This window comes from Echiichthys vipera (assembly GCF_963691815.1).
Source record: "Echiichthys vipera genome assembly, chromosome: X".
NCBI classification, from domain to species: Eukaryota; Metazoa; Chordata; class Actinopteri; order Perciformes; family Trachinidae; genus Echiichthys; species Echiichthys vipera.
This window is the reverse complement of record NC_139825.1, coordinates 13,034,824-13,053,573: the sequence shown is the minus strand read 5'-3', so window position 1 is coordinate 13,053,573 and position 18,750 is coordinate 13,034,824. Positions and strand designations below refer to the sequence as shown.

The window sequence follows — 18,750 nt, the reverse complement described above, 5'->3', positions numbered from 1 at the left end:
CCCACAGCAGCTTGCAATTGTTGTGAGGCCTGTCTTACAATCACTGGCTGTGACTTATGCTAAGCTTAGTAGACGTGTTTGTCGAGGGGGTTTCTAAATCCCTCTGTGGCATTTTGGAGTTGCAGCTGATGCCTCAAACCTGATGAAGGCTCTCTCCATCTGCTGAAGCTGAACACTGGAGCAGAAGACTGACACTGGCCTAATCAGCAGGGGAAATTCATTCAACCTGCCCTCTGGTACGCTCAGAGAGAAGCAGAGCTGAGATGAAGTCAGGAATGGAAATGAGGGCATGGGTACAGAGGGTAAGAAGAAGGTGACAGTATGAATGGTTCAGTAAGTGTATGACAGACATTTGGGTCAGAATGGTGGAATGTGTACCACAGAGGACCTCATGACAGACAGGAGGCACATTCTCTTTGACCCCAATTACCAGAGGTGTTTCTTTCCACCAGATAATCCGTGGCATATAGGGTGCCCCTCCTCTGTGCCGTGGAGATTTGCTTTTCCAGCCGGTTGTTTTCCCTACAAGTCATATGGATGATGACATTGTTTTGTGGACCAGGATATGACTGACCTCTTATGAAACTGTTTGCAATATCTACCTCAACACACAGATTGTATCAATGGCTGTCTTTCCACTACCACACCACTGTGAGCTAAGGCTATCACTTTCACGAGCAAAATCAATGAAAACTAAGAAACTCACTGAATCGGCCTCTACACCTTGCCGTCTCTTTAACGACATAAATCCGCAACAGCGATAGTCCAAAACGCGGCCCAATGCCCAGTAGTATGTTTGACTCTGTATGACGCCTAAACAAAGACAATATTTATTATTAAAATGTGTTGATTTGAAATTGCTGGTGCAAAAGAAGAAAACTGTTGAAATATTGTCAGAATATTTCTATGACTCAAATGGTTTCCATTGGCCTGCAGCAACGTTTTCACGTCTTCAGGAGATTATCTAACCACCGTTTCTCCTTACTTCTTCCCACAGAGACACTTATGGACTCCACTACAGCCACAGCAGAGCTCGGCTGGACGGTCTACCCCGTGTCAGGGTCGAGTGACAATAGTGTAAGTGACGTCATCTGCTTTTACAATGATCTGCTTGATACAATGATATTGAAGATTTAATTCAATTATTATTTAAGTAATAGTGTAACTGCAAGCAATTGTAGGATATCTTCACTGTGACAAATGAGGTGCGTGGTGGCCCTCTCTTTTCATAAGATGTAAAAATGCAGCTCAGTCCACCATGATAAATGTATTTCTGTTAGTAGCTATAGTGTTTTGGTTTCTCATTTTAAATTTAAAGATCAACCAACGAGCCGGCCTGATCCCCACAGTGAGCTTAACCATTTCTCAAACCAAGGGAATCAAAGTCCAACTACATTAGTAAATGTTTTAAGGAGAAAACATTTTGTTTTGTGTAGAATTGAAAGATTCTACCTTTTTTTCTTTTTGGATATTAGTTGTACAAATACATTTTTACCCCATATTTTAATTATGCATTGGCCTCATTTTCTTTTTGTTATTCTTCCTTAAATTGTCCAGGTTTTGTATATTTTAATCTGATCTGAACTTTCTGCTTCCCTACAAACACAGTAAGAATGAACAATCATAAACTTGAAGCTAAATACGTGTGTTCATTTGCCAGGCTAGAAGCTATGTGTTATGTGGAGCATGTTGGTGTTTGATTCACAGTATTTCCACAAAGTTTGCCAGGCCATTGGTTCCTCTTAGCCACATGCAAGCCAGGCCCCCTTAAAGTTAGCCAAAACCAGAGTCTGAGTCTCCTTCACTTCTTTCCCCACCGCAAGATTTAGACTTTGAGGGAGTCCAAAAGAGAAAATAATGTTGTAATGTTGTGGTGCATTTAATCAACCACTGCCGATTATTAAATTATTTATGCTTCTGGGGTTAGTATTAAAGACGGTTTGAATTTTACTTTATCATGCTGTGTCTTTATTACATTAAAAAAATGCAACATAAAGAGCTGACCTTCAACAGTTTCATGATACAACTTCAAAGTTGTTCAACAACAATTTAGAATAACTTCATCCCTCCAAACCTTAGGGCATGTTGTCTCCTCCCTGCTAATTCCTACAATCAATTCCAAAGCAAATAGCCGACTGCTTTTCTTTTCCCTCTCCAGCTCTGGATCTAATATACATGGAGAAAGCTAACACACATACCAATTCCAAAGATAGTTTACATCACATCATACTTTCATCTTTGCAAAATGTTAGATTCAGCAAAACATTCACTCATTTCATAATCAGATCTTAATAATAAGTGGAAACTTCAGAATAAAAAGTTGAAAACGTGCAGAAATCCTACCCCACTTGCAAACTATGTGCAGTGAAAATCCCCACTCTGGTCAAGATGAGTTGAAATTAAGGTCCAAACATCAAACTGAAGATCTCCTCAAGAATCATCTTTGTTCCATGTGGTGTACCGCCTAATGCTTCCAAATCAAATATCTTCAGAGTAAGTTTGACAGAAAGGCTTATCCATAAGGACTTTCTTATTTTCTGCTTTGACTTCAGATAATTCCATGCTCCTTTCTGACCTCCATATGTAGTTATGATATATTACGCTCTACGAGTACAATGAAATGCAAACAACTCCCTAATCTCCTGGATTTAGTCAGGTATAGCTTTGGTCTTATCAGCGTGGGCACTGAACTTTTATGATGATCTGGCTGAGCTTGTCAAAAGCACAGTCCATTGGAAAGTGAAGAGTGAGAGTGATGGAGATAGCTTATCCCATATGGCCCAGGGCAACAGGTGTGGAAACAGAGCTCCCGCTCACTCTCTGTATAACAGCAAGAGGTGCTTTACAGAAGCTATTGTCTTACACACATTTTGCATGGCTTCGTGGGCTTAGCTGGTGGATCAGTAACATCCAGCAGAGCGCCACACCAGCAGTTGGCTTTCACTACTCTGTACAACTTCATGAAATATATCCTAACTTGACATATGATACTTTGAGACACAATTGAAATGCAGTCAAGTAACAGTGTGATATTACGTCAGAAATGAAATGGCAGTTGGGGTTATTCCACTCTTTTATTGTACAGCATATTGGAATATCACCTCTCAAACTATTATTCTAAGGAATCTCTTCAAGCACGGCTGTAAAATCAGCTTGCTATAGTAGATTTTTGGATGTGATTTGTGTAACACAGTTGCACTTCTGTAAATCAGGTTTTATAACCAGCTGTGTATAGCAAGGAAGTCCCTCCTTTTAATTATACAGAAATGACAGCCAGACCTATGTTGTGCCAGAGCCAGACATCTTAATTTTTTCTTGATAAGACGCAGAAAAGTCTGACAATCTTTGTAATATTTAAAAAAAAACAGAATTTTATCTTGGGGCAAATTAGGAAGTTTTCTGACTGAATGTTTTCAGATTCTGCAATAAAAAACACACTGCCTCACTCCACGCACACAAAGGGAAACCGGTGCAGTTAGTATAGTTGAAATATCATGTAGACGTGTGTCTCAGGGCAACTTTTGAAGACTTAACCTCATGCACACACATATACACACAAGAAGGACATAACAATGTAAATATGTATTGATATTTTACATATATTGACCAGCAGAATACACTGAAAAAGTAATTTAAGGATAAAGACATTTGCAAATAAAATTGTGCATTTCCTTTAACATCACTCCATATAAAGAAACATAGAGATCCTCACCCATTGACAATCTACCATGTGACATGGAGCTGATATATAGCTGGCTAGCTGAGCAGGGTTAAGTGGTCAATGTTTTTTTCAAGTGGAGCTGAGAGACATGTGAACATCAGGTTAGACTTCCTGACCCACTCACTCCTACGCTCAAGTACTGACAACAGCAACCATTTAGAAATAGACTTACGGCCGTGAGAAGCACACAGAGCTACTGTAGAGGGAAAACTGAGGTCTCCTGCATATAGGAAAACATAATAAGGTAGTGTGTTGGGGGGTTGGGTTATCATTATTGATGTGTGATAATGTGCTGTACCAGTATATATTTCGTGTCACTCAGGGACACACTGCACAGCAGAGTTTTGTAGGAAGGCAATATGCAGCACATGTTGAAAAATGATTTGAAAGAAAACCAGTTCATTGTGTTTTATTTAAGATACTGCATATTGTATTTAAATTCCTTTGGAATTAGGTTGAGGTTGTTTACAGATAATTTTGGGCATGTGTGGCAGACAAACATGGCATACTTTTTGCAAGTAACTTATAGTCTTTTGCTTTACAAATAATTTGTTGAACATATTTAATTGTATTGAACTAATTTGTGACTGTGACTCATATTAAAGTCTGTAAAATTATATTTTAGGAATTATGCAAGGAAAAATGCAAACATACAAACATAATTCACATATAACTTTGTGACATGGGGGTAGAGATGAAATTGTTCTTCTTCTTTCACATGTTATGCATTAGTAGTGGACAGTGGTAGTTGGAGCTGACAGCAGCAGACAGTTCTACTTAAGGCTGTGTGTGTGAGTCCTCTATGAAGCACAGTCTCCTGCAGGATTTGGCTCTCATGGCCTCTCTTGTAGTAATTGAATGCAGAGAGTGTGTGTCATTTGTCCTCTGTCCCTCTGGGGAAGGCACTCTTGCTCTGACAGATTTCCCACAACTGCAAATGGGGCGACTGTGCCCGGGGAGTTTTCCACTGGGTCTCTCTCTCACTGCTTTTGTGTGAATAATTTATTTACTTCTGTCAGTGATTGAGCGGTGATATGTAATGTGGCTCTGGATAGTTCAGGTTAATTCAAACACTGTAATGACAGGACGTGATAAATACACAGCTCATGTGAAAACAATGAAATCTCGGAGTGTTCTGCATTCACAGCGCTACATGACTGATGTGTCACTCTGTTCTGACCAGTTGTAGGTTGTAGAACAGGCTGTTTCCTCCTGTAGTCGTAGACCCGTGCATTTATGCAAGTTGTGTTTAATGCTGCTTTGCCAGTGTCTATGAATATTTAGAAATGCTTGAAATAAATTACAGTTGATCACAGTGAATGGAGTGAATATAGCTGATGACATATCAAAAGTATCTGTTGGTGGGCTCTTGGCTGCAGAAGTGTGCTTGACTATCCATGTGAGGCTGATCTCAAGGTTGCTTATATTGTGTTAGATGAAGTTTTTGTTTGAATTTTGTGTTGTTTTTAGTTAGAGTAATGGTTAGTAGTTGTTTTTATTTTATGGGTCAATTTGATTGTTGTAAATCACCTTAAGCTAACTGTAATTACAGTATATGTACAAATGCATGTCCTTGCACTGGACCCTTTTGTGCTCACTTACGATAAACCAATTTAGATTAAAACAATGGTAAAATGAACAAGATGTAAATGTTAAACAGGGCATAGCTCTCTCCTGCATAATGCGTGCTTATAGAGAAGTTTGGTTATGAGTTGCTACAAAGAGGTCAAGGAGGACTACTTATTTTCCGTATTTGTCTGGTGAATGGTTTCAGCTGCAGAGGAAACTCCAGTCTGTAATTGAAGCTCAACAGTACGTTACGCCTGGCTTTACAGATAAAGCAGAGACCTACTGTCATGGAGACGTATGAATTGCAGGTCAGCTGAACTTTTCTCTCTCTCTCCTGGAGTAGCTGAAGAGATATTGATTCTGAACCTCATTCTCAGTAGCACCTCATATAACTTCAGAGGAAGAGGAGCAGCTGAGATGCATGGCAAATGCATGGCATTTGTCCATCAGTGTTACTGCTCTAGAATAATAGAAATCAAAGGCAAGGTTAAATGCTAGTTTTGTTATATATGGGAAAAATCGCATAGGCCAAGCAAATAACCTTTAGATACTGTCGTGTTTTTCTAATATATCAGAATGAGGATCCAATGATAACTTATTCAAAATGGCTTGTATGCTTGCAGATTCAAATATCCCATGCATGGGGGGTTTCTAGTGTCTGTTTCAGTCTCCTTGGAACATTACACAACATTATTTGCCAACACTATTCGACCGAGGGCTTTTGGACCCCAAATGAGAGCAATTAAAACTTAAATGAGTGTCTTTTTGTATAGATCCAGTCACACATTCCGTTTCACACCAGTAGCTTTTCATTGTATGCCTCTGTGTTTCTCGGAGGAAGGCAGCTCATTCAGTGTACCATGAAGAACATCGCTTGTTATTTACTTTTGAGTCTTACAGTCTTACATCTCATAACTTTTAAAAACACCCGAAATATTTCACAAATGCAATTGCTTTTGGTTATTAAGAAAATGCCTTTGATCATTCAGGCCTTAAACATCTATTTATTTTATGTTATAGTACGGCACAATTCGATGCTCTCAGCCTATGGCTGTTGATTTCCATACTCCATAGGAAAACAACAATCTGCCAAATGTACCGGGAGCTCTGGATTTTTTGTTTCCATTATCATCTGAGGGTAACTCATCACCTCTAACTAATCCATCTAGACATCCACAACCAGGGTTACCTCCACCTTCTATACCTAAAACACATGACCACCCTTTTACAGCACTCTCAGTAAAGAGCCAGGGGAAAGAGCTGTGAAAATTAAGACGTTTCTTCTAATTTCACACTCTGTGCTTGATCGTTAGGCTCTTATTATGCTCCATTTGCTTCCCTCCACTGGCTGTGATGAAAGCGGGGCAAAGAGGCTGTGACAGGACAAAAAGGGGCCCTCCATCAAAACACATTTTGTTTGGGGTCTTTTATAGCCAGGATCAACCCTTCCCCCACATCATTGCCAACACTTTTCCCCTGCAGTTTCCCCTGTCTGCATCCCTCATTAGCAGCAACCCCCACCTGTCTCCACATTCATTTTATTAAACTGCAATTGTCCAACGCTCTGTGCTCAGTAGAAGCGGACTGCCTGCACTTGTTTAATTGGCCCACGACCCCCCCTCACTGCTCCCCAACAAGTGGGAAGGTCAATGGCTGCTCATGACCTGGAATGATGACGTCTACCAGTATAGGCCAAAAGACAGATTTATCTTCAAATCACACCACCAAGAACCAAATGCTTAAACAATGATGCAGTCATATTTGCTTTATTTGTATGATTTTAAAGCTACTAAACAGTAAATTTGACCATGCTGTATCATTTCAGTGTGATAGAATGGTAGAATTTAGAAACTTTCATCCACAAGTAGTCTGATCATCTTTAGCTCAGTTGTTACTGTTTTAACATCAAAAACATACTTTCTTTACAGTGTTTTTGAAAGTAAATTATAAATAATGTGAAGTCCTACTAATTAAAAAAACACTTTTTGAACACTTTAATTCAGAGCATAACACATAATTGTTAAAACATTTTGTTCAAACATTTGCCCATTAGTCACCTTTGGAAGAAAGGGCCAGTTTTGATATGTAAGATACAGCTAAAATAAGTTCACATTTTGTTTTTTTGTTAAGCTGTATCTTGTTTACTTTCATTATAATTATTATTTTTGGCTGCACATCAGTCTTTTCTGTTTTAGTTGGCTCTTGGGTGTGGGTCAAGCCAAGCATCACCCTAGCAATGATTAATTAGGACATGGAAATTAAAAACTAAAGCTGTTCTAATTAGTCAGAAAGTGTTTGATACAACGCCTGTTTGTAGCAAGAGGGGTGACTTTTTCCTCTGAACTCGTCAAAATCTGTCAAAATCCTCACTAAGTGGGCACTAATTTCAGAAATTATATCAGCTGTGAAGTGAAGAGTGAAGGGGGAGGTAGAGCTGTAGAAGCAGCAGAGGTTGCAGTTGATGCAAAGTGGCTCTTGGGGATTGAGAACAGGCTCTTTCCTTGGCTGAGATGCTGAGGTCAAGTTCATGACCTGCTTGGTAGCTAGAGTGCTTGGTGTTTAAAGCTGGTTTGATCCATGGCCAAGGGACAGGAAAACCACAGAGGCTGCACTTGAAGTCTGTACAGACAGAGTGAGTTCTCAAATTGGTGTGCAATATCTGGACTTCGAAGTTGAAGCATACTCAGAAAATCTGGTGTGAAATTTGCCCCTTGATTGTTCTTCATATGATTATCCGTGTAATATGATTAAGTCAGTTCAGTGTGACATTTTGGAAAATGCATGGCATGTTTCCTTAGTGCTTCACTGTCGTGAAAGGAGCTTTCACTAGAATGTCGATAACCCATTACAGTATGTGATTTGAATGCGTCCTATTAAAACACAATAAAAATAAGGACACACTATCATATAAACCAGAAACCTCTGTGCTCTGTTCTTGTGACTTAATGTCATGTCTCCACTTCCTCTTAAAGCATTACAAATGTTAATGGTTCCCTCAAGTAGAGGACTGGAAAAGAGTGAACCTCAAAGCTTTCTGCCTCTACAAAGCTGGGTTTATATTTTTTAACATCCCAAATTGCATTACTCATGTGAAGATTATGTGTTAACGTTATTTGCAGCTACACAATTTAGAGGATGGAGAAAAAGCAAACTTGTTGATGCTAATGGCCAAGTAAGGTCTCAAATCACAACGTCATAATGCCAACCTCCCTTTGTGTGAGTAAGACATGGTACGAAGTGCCAGGTAACAGATGACACACAGTTCATATACCTAGTCTTAAAATTGGAACTTATTTTAATATCCCAGAGCAGCTGTTCATAGATTTAAAAAAAAAAATCCCCCTCTTTGAAGTTATTTAACTCATAATACCTGGATAGTAAACTCTACTGTGTTATATCTCATTAAAATAAATCGATCCTCTGACTATTATCTGAACAAGCTGGAGTAAGGGTCAGAGTAAGTAACCTATGAGTAACTTTGTCATTACATCATTACTACCTCAAGAAATAGGAGGATATGCTGTAAAGACAAGCTCTCATTTGTTCCTTTTGACTTGTCTAATGCATCCATGTACACTGGTTGGATATATTTTGTTTCTTTGCACCATGTAATCAATGTAATCAAAACATTATTTAAGCTGATTACTCCCAGCAAGCAAAGTATTATAAAGTATGCATGAAAACATTCTCATTATTCCTGCAAAATAGGTATCAGCGGGGCTTTATGAGTTTATATTAATCGGAAACAAGCGGACCATTTACTGCGTTACAACTGAATTGCACTTAATGAATTAATTGGGTTAACTATGCCCCAACTTTGTTCTTTATTGAAATCCTGTATTTAAGACAGACTCTTTTCACGCAGTCTAACGTAAACATATTAACTCACTATTTTTTCCTTTATTTCCTTGGTCAACAGTGGGAGGAGGTGAGCGGGTATGATGAAAACATGAACACTATCCGGACGTACCAGGTGTGCAATGTTTTTGACAACAATCAGAACAACTGGGTACGGACAAAGTACATCCGGCGTCGGGGTGCTCAGCGAATCCACGTGGAGATGAAGTTCTCGGTGAGGGACTGCAGTAGCATTCCCAACGTGCCAGGCTCCTGTAAAGAGACATTTAACCTCTATTACTATGAATCTGATGCTGACACAGCCACAAGAACCTCACCGGCTTGGATGGAGAACCCCTGGATCAAAGTTGACACCATCGCAGCAGATGAGAGCTTCTCCCAGGTGGACCTAGGGGGCAGGGTGATGAAGATCAACACTGAGGTTCGGAGCTTTGGCCCTGTGTCACGAAATGGCTTCTACCTGGCCTTTCAGGACTACGGCGGCTGTATGTCGCTCATTGCAGTTCGCGTCTTTTACCGGAAGTGCCCCCGTATCATCACTAACGGGGCTGCGTTCCAGGAGACACTCTCAGGAGCAGAGAGCACCTCCCTGGTGGCTGCCAGAGGTGTTTGCATCCCCAACGCAGAGGAGGTGGATGTGCCCATTAAGTTGTACTGCAATGGAGATGGAGAATGGATGGTACCCATCGGACGCTGTATGTGCAAGGCTGGGAACGAGGCTGTGGAGAATGGGACTGTTTGTCGAGGTATGTTTTGTTCTCCCTTACATCTGCTAAGCCTTATGAAACAGTCCAATCTGCTGTCATAACAGAGTAATCCAAACACTAAAGGGTACAATGCATACAGTGTTTATTCCTCACTGCAAGCTGTTCCAGGCTGGTGAAGTATGGTCATGTATACAAAAAAAGAAACATGATGTTCATAAATTATTTAACTGAATCCATCATATTTCCTTAAAAATGATCAGCAGTTCATTTTCCAGCAGAAAAACACTGTTGAATATGGCAATTCACTTAATTATTGTGGCTAGGGTTTGTACTGTTTTTGAAGTTGTGACTACATATCTAGTTCATTTTTTTCTGAGTTGCCATAATGGCTTATCAGGGAACAAATTAAATTTTGCTTTTATTCATGTGGACCTTTATAGCACATCTACAAGTAAATCTCCATCTATTACATAAATATTCTTAAATGTAATATCTGTAGGTGAATTAAATTGATTTTCATGGTGTAATTTTGTTAACAGGACAGGGTATTCCTCCCACTGTTGAATGTTTTTTTTAAATTTATTTTCAGAATAAAAATGAGACACATGTTTCAGCCTACAGTGAAGCTCCTCTGTGTGTATTTAACAGAACAAATTTTTAACATAAACTGAAAGAAAATAAGAACAGCATTTTTAAATCTGTAAGATTTCTGCGCTGATCTTTTGTTGGTAGAATGTCTCCTTCCATCCATGAAGACAAAGAGGATATTTTTCAAAATTGCCTGCGTTTTCCTATCAATTGAAATCCCTCACAGGCAAATCGATGTGGCTTTTCAAAACATCCATGTGCCAAACGTTTACCTGTGCAATGCCCTATCCACAGTCTGGCAGGTGGTATTTGGTCAACGTGCTTTGGGATGTTGATCACTTGAAACAGCAAGACAGCATGTAGCCTTCAGACTGGAGCCATGCTGCTCCAGCCCAGCACAACAAACCACCCACCTGCGTTTTAGATCGGTGTTGCTGCATCTCTTATGTGCGCCTGTAATTACAACACATCCCCCAGTGTCTTTGCTCTGGGAAGGGAAACGTGATGGGTGCTGCCTCCCAAATACTGCCTGGCCCGTTCAATGACTACTAATGAGGACAGGCACTAGCTCCTCTTTCAGGAATACAGAGGCTAATAAGAGGCATGTGAAGACAGCGACTGATGTGCAGTGGCAAGCTACTCTGGGTCCACATCCCCACATTATGACACATTCTGCTTGTTTTTTTGACCTACATGTAATTCACTGCATGCGGTGGATTGGAACATCTCAGGGGTGTCCTCAGTCATGGGTTTTTGTGCTAAATGGGATTATGCAATTAAATGCTGTCAGGGAAAGCATGTTGATTCATTTATATCCTCGCACAGCTGGGCATGAAACTTTTTGTCTGAAAAAATTTAGCATTTTACCTTCCATTTCTGACCACCCTCCTGTTTATTCCTCCTTACCTTCTGTAAACTGGCTTTGTTAGCCAAGGTCCACCAGAAGGAGAAGCCTCACTGACTGCATGCTTTCTTTTTCATTACCCTCACTCCAGCAGTGACAGTTATAGATCTGAACACAGCAGGGCTCATAGACAAACTGTAGGGAAGCTCACAGAAGAACGTAAGATAATCTCACCATTTTCTCTTTCACTTCCTTGATCATGTGACGCACTCACTAAAATATTTAAAGGTTCTTTGTGTAGCCTTTAACATCATACGTGAATGGGTTATAACGCATATTAGAAAAACGTACAACTGTGCTTAACTGTTGTGGACTGACATCTATGTAAAGGACTTGGGACGTTTTCAGGAAACATTTTGCGCGCTCCTGAGTCCCTTGCCTTCCGCTCCCCTACAACCAATAATGTGCAATATTAGCTAACGTTTGGTTAGAGATTGAGTCGGGTAACATCAACAAATAAAGCAGCAGAGTCCACACACATTTTGCAGCGGCCGCCCTGAGACGGACCCAAGGTTGGCCAGCTGGCTGTGGCTCAGTTTTGCGAGCCACAGCCTAAATTGAGTTCCAGAACCCCTCAAAAATAAGAGCAATATTTATTTATTTATTTTAAACGCAAGCCTATATTTGACCAGCTTAAAAATGGTCAAAACCATAGACACCATATGGCTGAAACCCAATATATTAACCGCCAAACTATAACAGACAACCCCACCCTGTCATGGTACGACCCACTGTCTCTCTCCTACCTGCCCCGCTCACCTGAGTGTGTTTAAGGTAAAAATGATATGACATCATCAGGGCGGCCGGTGGCTCAGTGGTTGGAGTAGGAGCCCCATATACAGAGGCTAAAAAGTCTTTGATGCAGCGGCCACAGGCTCGACCTGCGGCCCTTTGCTGCATGTTGCCTCCTCTCTTTCTGCCCCATTACCTATCTCTCCTGTACTATAATAAAAGGCAAAATCAGCCAAACAAATAATCTTTAAAAGAAAAAAAAAAATGATCTGACATCATTGCCCACAGAAGGGTGACTAGATGTCCTGATAAATCCAGGACCGGGCTACTTTCTTCACAGCATTATTTTTTGGGGTCAGGGTCAAGATTTGTTGTTCACATGATTCGTTAAAAAAACATCCCCAAACGTGTGATGTTTTGAATACACAGAAAGTTTTGTACAACATAGGAAAATAATTAATAATAACAATCAAAATCCTCATAATAATAATAATAACTACATAAATAATTTACATAGACATTTGCACCATAAATTGATGAGGAGAAGTCACAAATTGTTGCATAAAGATTCACCAGAATGAAGGAAATGAAGTGTTTGAAGCTCAGAATTTTCTCGGGGAAGACCCCCAGACCCCCACTTACAATGTGTCAACCCCAATGGTTAAACAAAACCTAGTTGTCAGTGCGAAGGGGGTGAGAGAAGGATGGAGAAGGAGAGTGCAAGAGCAGGGAGAAAAGCAAGAATGATATTCAAAAAGTGCGTTAAAATACAGTTTGGGGGTTAAAAATAGGACTGTCTTTGGCTTAGGTGCTCAGAAACCCTAAAACTCTAAACCTAGAAATGCCCCTGATTTTAAATATGATTTTAATTCTTTTGACACCCTTTTATGATGCCAGGTCAATCTCAGTCTCAGTCTCACTGTTTTGCCGGCTACTCACTCACACCTACAGAGTGCAACAGGGTGCTGACTACGGCCACCAATGTCATTAATAACAAGGGTTTTCTGAAAGTTACGCAGAGAACCTTTAGAACATCATTAAAAGAGAAAGTGCAGCTGTGGAATGCTGGAAAAGGCAATGCAGAGATGGATTTCATGGTTCTATACATTAGTTATGAGCCTCAGCGCAAATAATGGGGAAGTGTCTATTAAACCAAGAAGGAAAATAAAATAATTACAGTTTATAAGGATATTATTCTATGGTTGTTCAGAAGCCCTTTTTTGATGAAAGGCTGCCACCAGTTTGTCTCCTCTTCAGTCATCCTCCTAAACACTGAAAGCTGATATCTGTGCTTGGAACTGTGGTCATTCACCACCGCCTTTCAACTGCCAGAAGTTGGATAATGAATTGATCTATGAAAGATGCGCCTTCGCCTGCCGATATTATGGGGGTAATGAATTGATTTGTGAGAGGTGCCCTCAGAGGGTTTGTAAGATATCCACTTTCATAGCTGGATTATGGAGTCACAGAGACAGCGAAAAACTGCCAAGATGAAAGAGGCTATTTGTACAGTAATATCAAGGACGCAACCAATGCTTTGTTCCAACATCTCCGCAACTAAACATGTAATTACTCATGTAACAATTAAATCCTTGGCAGGGATCCCGGCAAATAATTATCCTGTCATAAAATCTGTCACAATATTGACAGTGGAAAGGGTTGCTTACATCAATTTGCTGAGGCCTTTTTCTCTGCAATTCTTACAAGTGAGATTGAGTTTCCTCTCTTAGAAGTGCTGGGAGTGAAGGAACCACAACAGGGCACAGACGGCTCTGAAAAGAGAGATCCTGCTTTCCCTCAGAGCCTTGAGGAGATGGTGTAACACAGAGACACACAAGGTCCTGTTTGCTCTTGCTGTTCCCTCCAAAATGAAAAGCATTCTCTTCAGTTGGGCACAATGACAGCCACGTTCACGGGTGGAATTGCAAACTCCTTTAACCATACCCATGTGTGTTTTTTCACTGTAATCTGATCATCTAACCCCATGCTATTGGGAGTTCAAGGGACTGGACTGTGGGAGCGTGGCTCGTGTTATAGACCAGTGAAGATTCAGATGGAGATAATCTGTCACAGCTTGATTCAACTTTTTGTTGTGTTTTTGTTAATGCCTATTTGGTGAGAAAAAGAAATGATGGCGTAAAACAAGCAGCACAGTTTGTGTGGCCCTTTGGCCCAGATTTGTAGGAAGAACTGTCAGCATGACATCACACATCATGACAGCATATTCGGCACAATCTTTCACTATGCGCAGTGGAAATAATGATTTGAGAAATGATCTTGACTGTGAAACCAATTCTGTTGTCTGAGAAAGAGGAAGTCTTAGTGTTGTAGAATAAAGAGAAGTTAGACCACATTTAATAATATCACATACATAAATTCTGCATTTTGCATACAGTATTTTACCTTTATTATTTGCATTGCTAGAAAAAATCTCAGTCTATAGAGTGCTGAGGCATGTTGGTCTATAATGGTGATTCACCATTATAGACCAACATGCGTCCACAGTCACAGGCTGTAAAGACTGTCTATTGGACATAGCAAATTCTGCTGAACATGTACAACAGCCCCCACAGCAAGTCAGTAAGTCACATGAATGATAAACATTGAAAAGTGCCTAGTGCCTCCTTTAATGTCAGTCTCTCTGAGGTCCTCATCAGTAGCTGCTTGGAAGTGAGGCTACTGCAGTCCCACCCAGAGCAATGAGATTAAGGAGGAAAAGCTTCAGTAATTCTTCAGCCAAATGTGGTTGTAGATAAAGAGAGTTAGGGGGATCAAGTGCAAAGGTAGGTCCTGGCCAGACATGATTGGATAGACACGATTGCATGGAAAAGAGGAGGGGAGGAGGAGAAGGCAGGGAAAGGAGTCCCGCTAACCCTCTGTCAGAATCCCAATTATTGCAGTCTCTTCGTCTGGAGAGGGTTTAAGGGTGGAAATCAGCGTAGCACAGACAAATCCACGCCACTGCCTTTATTTCCCTAGGTGCCTCTGTCTTTGATGGCAGCTCTAATTGACTAACAGTGCACGTGGAGAAAAAGCCACGCTGATGACTGGATGTCCTCTGCGCTGGAACAAGATATGAAGCAAAACAAAATACACCCCTCAAGGCCTTTGCTGCATTGTGCTTTGAGCAAACAAAGATGAGGAAAGGTTTGCATTGGGCTGCAGTGACAGAGCGAGGGGGAGCGAGAGAGAGAGTGGGTAAAAATAAGAAAAAGAGAGAGGCAGACCAAAATGTCAACAGTCAGCCTACACAATAGGCATTCACACAATAGTATGTTAAAGTAAAAGTCACACTTATTCTGTTAGATTAATGTCTGCTTTGGTGCCGTTTAGTTAAGCATAAGGAATACAAATTAGCATCTGAGCAGATGTTCATCATTGCAAGATTTCTCTGTTAAATGGCATCATCAACAACATGACTTTATTGCTCAACCATAGGCAATATCACTTAATTTCCATTGCTGATCTTTTCAGTTAGATCCAATAAAACTTCTGTGATGTGTAGATGACATGGCATCTTTGATCTGTACACAGTGGATGTTGTAACAGCAGGAGGCAAACACATGAGCTCTAAAACATGTCATTCTGTCCACAGAGGCCCCAGGGAACATTCAGCAGCCTTTATTCCCTCCTCCCCACTGTGATATGATTTCAGTATGGCCAGGTGCTTTTTTCCTCAGTCCACCAGTCTGCTCCTTCTCTGTCTTTTTTGCACCCAGGACACATATTTACAGCAGGAGAGAAAAAATAAAAAGATTTAGGTAGCCTCTAATGAGAGGAAGGGAAACATCTAATGATAGGAAAAACTACACATACAGCCCTGCTAGTATTCATTACAGTATAGTAAGTGCAACAATCACATTACATTGCAATCACGTGCACACAACCCTGTATACCCACATACACTTTTTCATCCTCATTTACACAGCACATCCATCATATGTGGATGTGATAACGTTAACCGCGATCCCTGCAAATCTCCCTGAACTCAAAGATCACGGCCAGTTAAGCCTGCAAACGTTTTCCAAATGTTTTTTCACATCTGGGCCTCTGCTCCATATGCCCCCCTGTCACACTCCTCATTATCCCACACCATCTTTTGAATCTCAAATTCATACGGTATGACTTCTAATCCTCCCAGTACTTCTTTTTACCTCATTGGTCATCTCGTTTACTGAAGAGGCTTTCGGCAGGTCTGGTTCTTGCTTGTAACACCTATCCATGTCTCACTGTGGGATACCAGAAAGCCTGATTACCACAGTTTTCTGGTGATTTTCCATGAGAACCTTGGTGAACCCTTTTGGTGAGAACCCTGAGATTTTAAATTTTTGTTACTGATAAATTCCCCTTGGACAAGCTGTCCCGGGTGAGGAAATGAGAGCTATACAATATATAGAGATCCTTCCATATGTGCCTCTTTTTTCTCATCAGGGACAAGGCCGGGGCTTTGTCAAAACATCCCCGTGTGCTCGCTCTCAGATGTCCTCGACTCATGTCCTGTTAGAGCTCTCCCGGCTAAAGGAGACTGATGGATCAAGCATCTGTCTGGATAAAAGATGAGAAACAATCAGGCTCACTGTTGAAGACAAGAATCTCTCTTGAGTATCAGTGACCTTGTTTTCCAATGATGTATTAGAACTCGGTCAACATTGAGAGAAAATTACTGTGTCTTGTGTTGTATAGCGTTGACCTACATTAGAGCTATTCTGAAAGCGAGAGCGGAGAAAAAGCTTATCCATTCCTCACATTGGCGGACATTGTGTCCAAGAGATGAGTACAGTTGTTCACACATAGTTAACCCCTTGGTTATTCAGTCTATACTCTGCTTCACACCGGATGGTCATTCAATCTCATACAACATCATAGTATGCAGCATAAGATACTTCACATATAGAGGTGCTTACTGTAACGACATGCATTTGGAATATGTGCACCTAGAAATGACAAAAACATCTGTTAGTTATCATTCAGTAGCTATTCACTGTGTTGCTGCTCAGTTGAATTATTTTATGGTTGGTTATTTTGAGAAGAACTTTGACGACAGCAACTTATGTTACTACATGACTGCAACCTACAAAGGCCCTCACTTTGACTTAGTACTAGTACAGTAACCGGAGAAAAGTAATTTCATCGTGTACGGAGAAGACGAAGTATAATAGATCCTAAAATAAGTAACATCACCCACCAACAAAGATCTCTCGCATGTTAAACTTCTTGTGATGAAAGATTAAACCGCTGCATTGGTGAGGCAGAGAGATGGGATGGTAGAGAAAGATCAGAATGGAAAGGCAACAGGGAAAGAAATATTAACAAAGGCACAAAAAGAGCTTTGTCTTCTTCCTTTCCTTCTCAGTGTTATATGCCTCACTGTCCCTCAACATAAAACACTTACAACCATGAGAGATCATCTTCTTTGAGCAGTCTAAAAGGAAGACTTTGCACAATATTAATTCTGTGAACTTCCTAACTTTGGTAGTCTGTGATTCTGATGTTTTGACAAAATTAATATTTCCTGATACAACTCCTTTCAAAACACATTATTTATTTTCGAAAAAGTGCGGTTGACAACCCCAAAACGACATTCTTATATTTTGATTCAATTCTGTGAGAGGGTCAAAAAACGGCATATAATGCTTAAAACATAGAGTGTATCCACAGTTAAGAGAGTAAATTAAACGTCTCTGATTGGCTGGTCACTGCAAGGTTCACTTTGCTTTGTGCCATGAGTCAGCATGCACTGTAAATCTCTCAGTTGTCGATATATCTCTCCCTCAGTGTCATTAAGATAAATTCCTTGCATTTAATTACTTGGCATCAAAATGATTTAGCCCTGCTGTTCTCAAAGGAAAACAAAAAGGCTGAGTTAAATTAATTAAAATAAATTAAACTAATTCCAATGCCTGAGACCAAATAAAAAGAACCAACAAACAGAAAGTATCCTTGGATTCAAGACTAACATCTCCTTTAACCTTAGTGAATCCCTCTGAGGTAATCGTGTCCACACAAGCTTTATCTACTCACAGGGGCCTCTGCGGTGTTTGAGCAAAATCAACAACCAGATGAAGCAGTTTATGTTGAGTTATATTTTACTTTGGGATTTAATTCAGAACTGTTTAAAAATCCACCAGCTAATGTCAACTCAAAAGTTGGACTGGCATTGCAAAGGTTTCTATCATCATGCTCCCTGGGAGGTTTCCGAGTGGTGTTCGAGTTTGAAATTGAACACATGCCTCTAAAACCCCATCAATATAAAGCTAAGCTCTTCTCAGCTGGGAGCTACTGCTGCAGGATTGCACTTTCTTTTATTTGCCAGGTTACTTACCTGTAAGTTCCTGTTTCCTGACAGAATCTAGGTAAATAAGTTTTGTCCAATAGACATATTGCTTATGTCATTCACCTTTCTGATTTCTAAGACCCTGGGAATATTGATGAAAGTCTAACACCTGCACACTGAGTCACTGACTTTAACCACGAATGAATCAGAGTGTACAAAGCATACAACCATGCTAGCAGCTCTGTGATGCTCAGCTACTTATACAAACATGCTCACAATGACCAATGCTAACATGCTGATGTTAAGTATGTATCATTTTCACCTTGTTCACGAATTAGTTTCCTACATGCTTACATCTTATTAAAGTACAGCTGAGAATAATAAACCATTAATTATT

At 40.3% G+C, this 18,750-nt stretch overlaps 1 protein-coding gene across 1 annotated transcript in view; it reads left to right on the top strand.

Moving 5' to 3' along the window:
* Nucleotides 1–289: 289 nt before the first annotated feature.
* ephb2b (eph receptor B2b) overlaps nucleotides 290–18,750 on the top strand; it is a gene marked incomplete at its 5' end in the record, with an annotated part of 83,221 nt that continues 64,760 nt past the window's right edge. Inside the window, 3 exons of the mRNA XM_083939527.1 lie at nucleotides 290–302; nucleotides 998–1,077; nucleotides 9,210–9,894. Coding sequence (XP_083795653.1) covers nucleotides 290–302; nucleotides 998–1,077; nucleotides 9,210–9,894 — 778 coding nt within the window. The remainder of the gene's footprint in view (nucleotides 303–997; nucleotides 1,078–9,209; nucleotides 9,895–18,750) is intronic.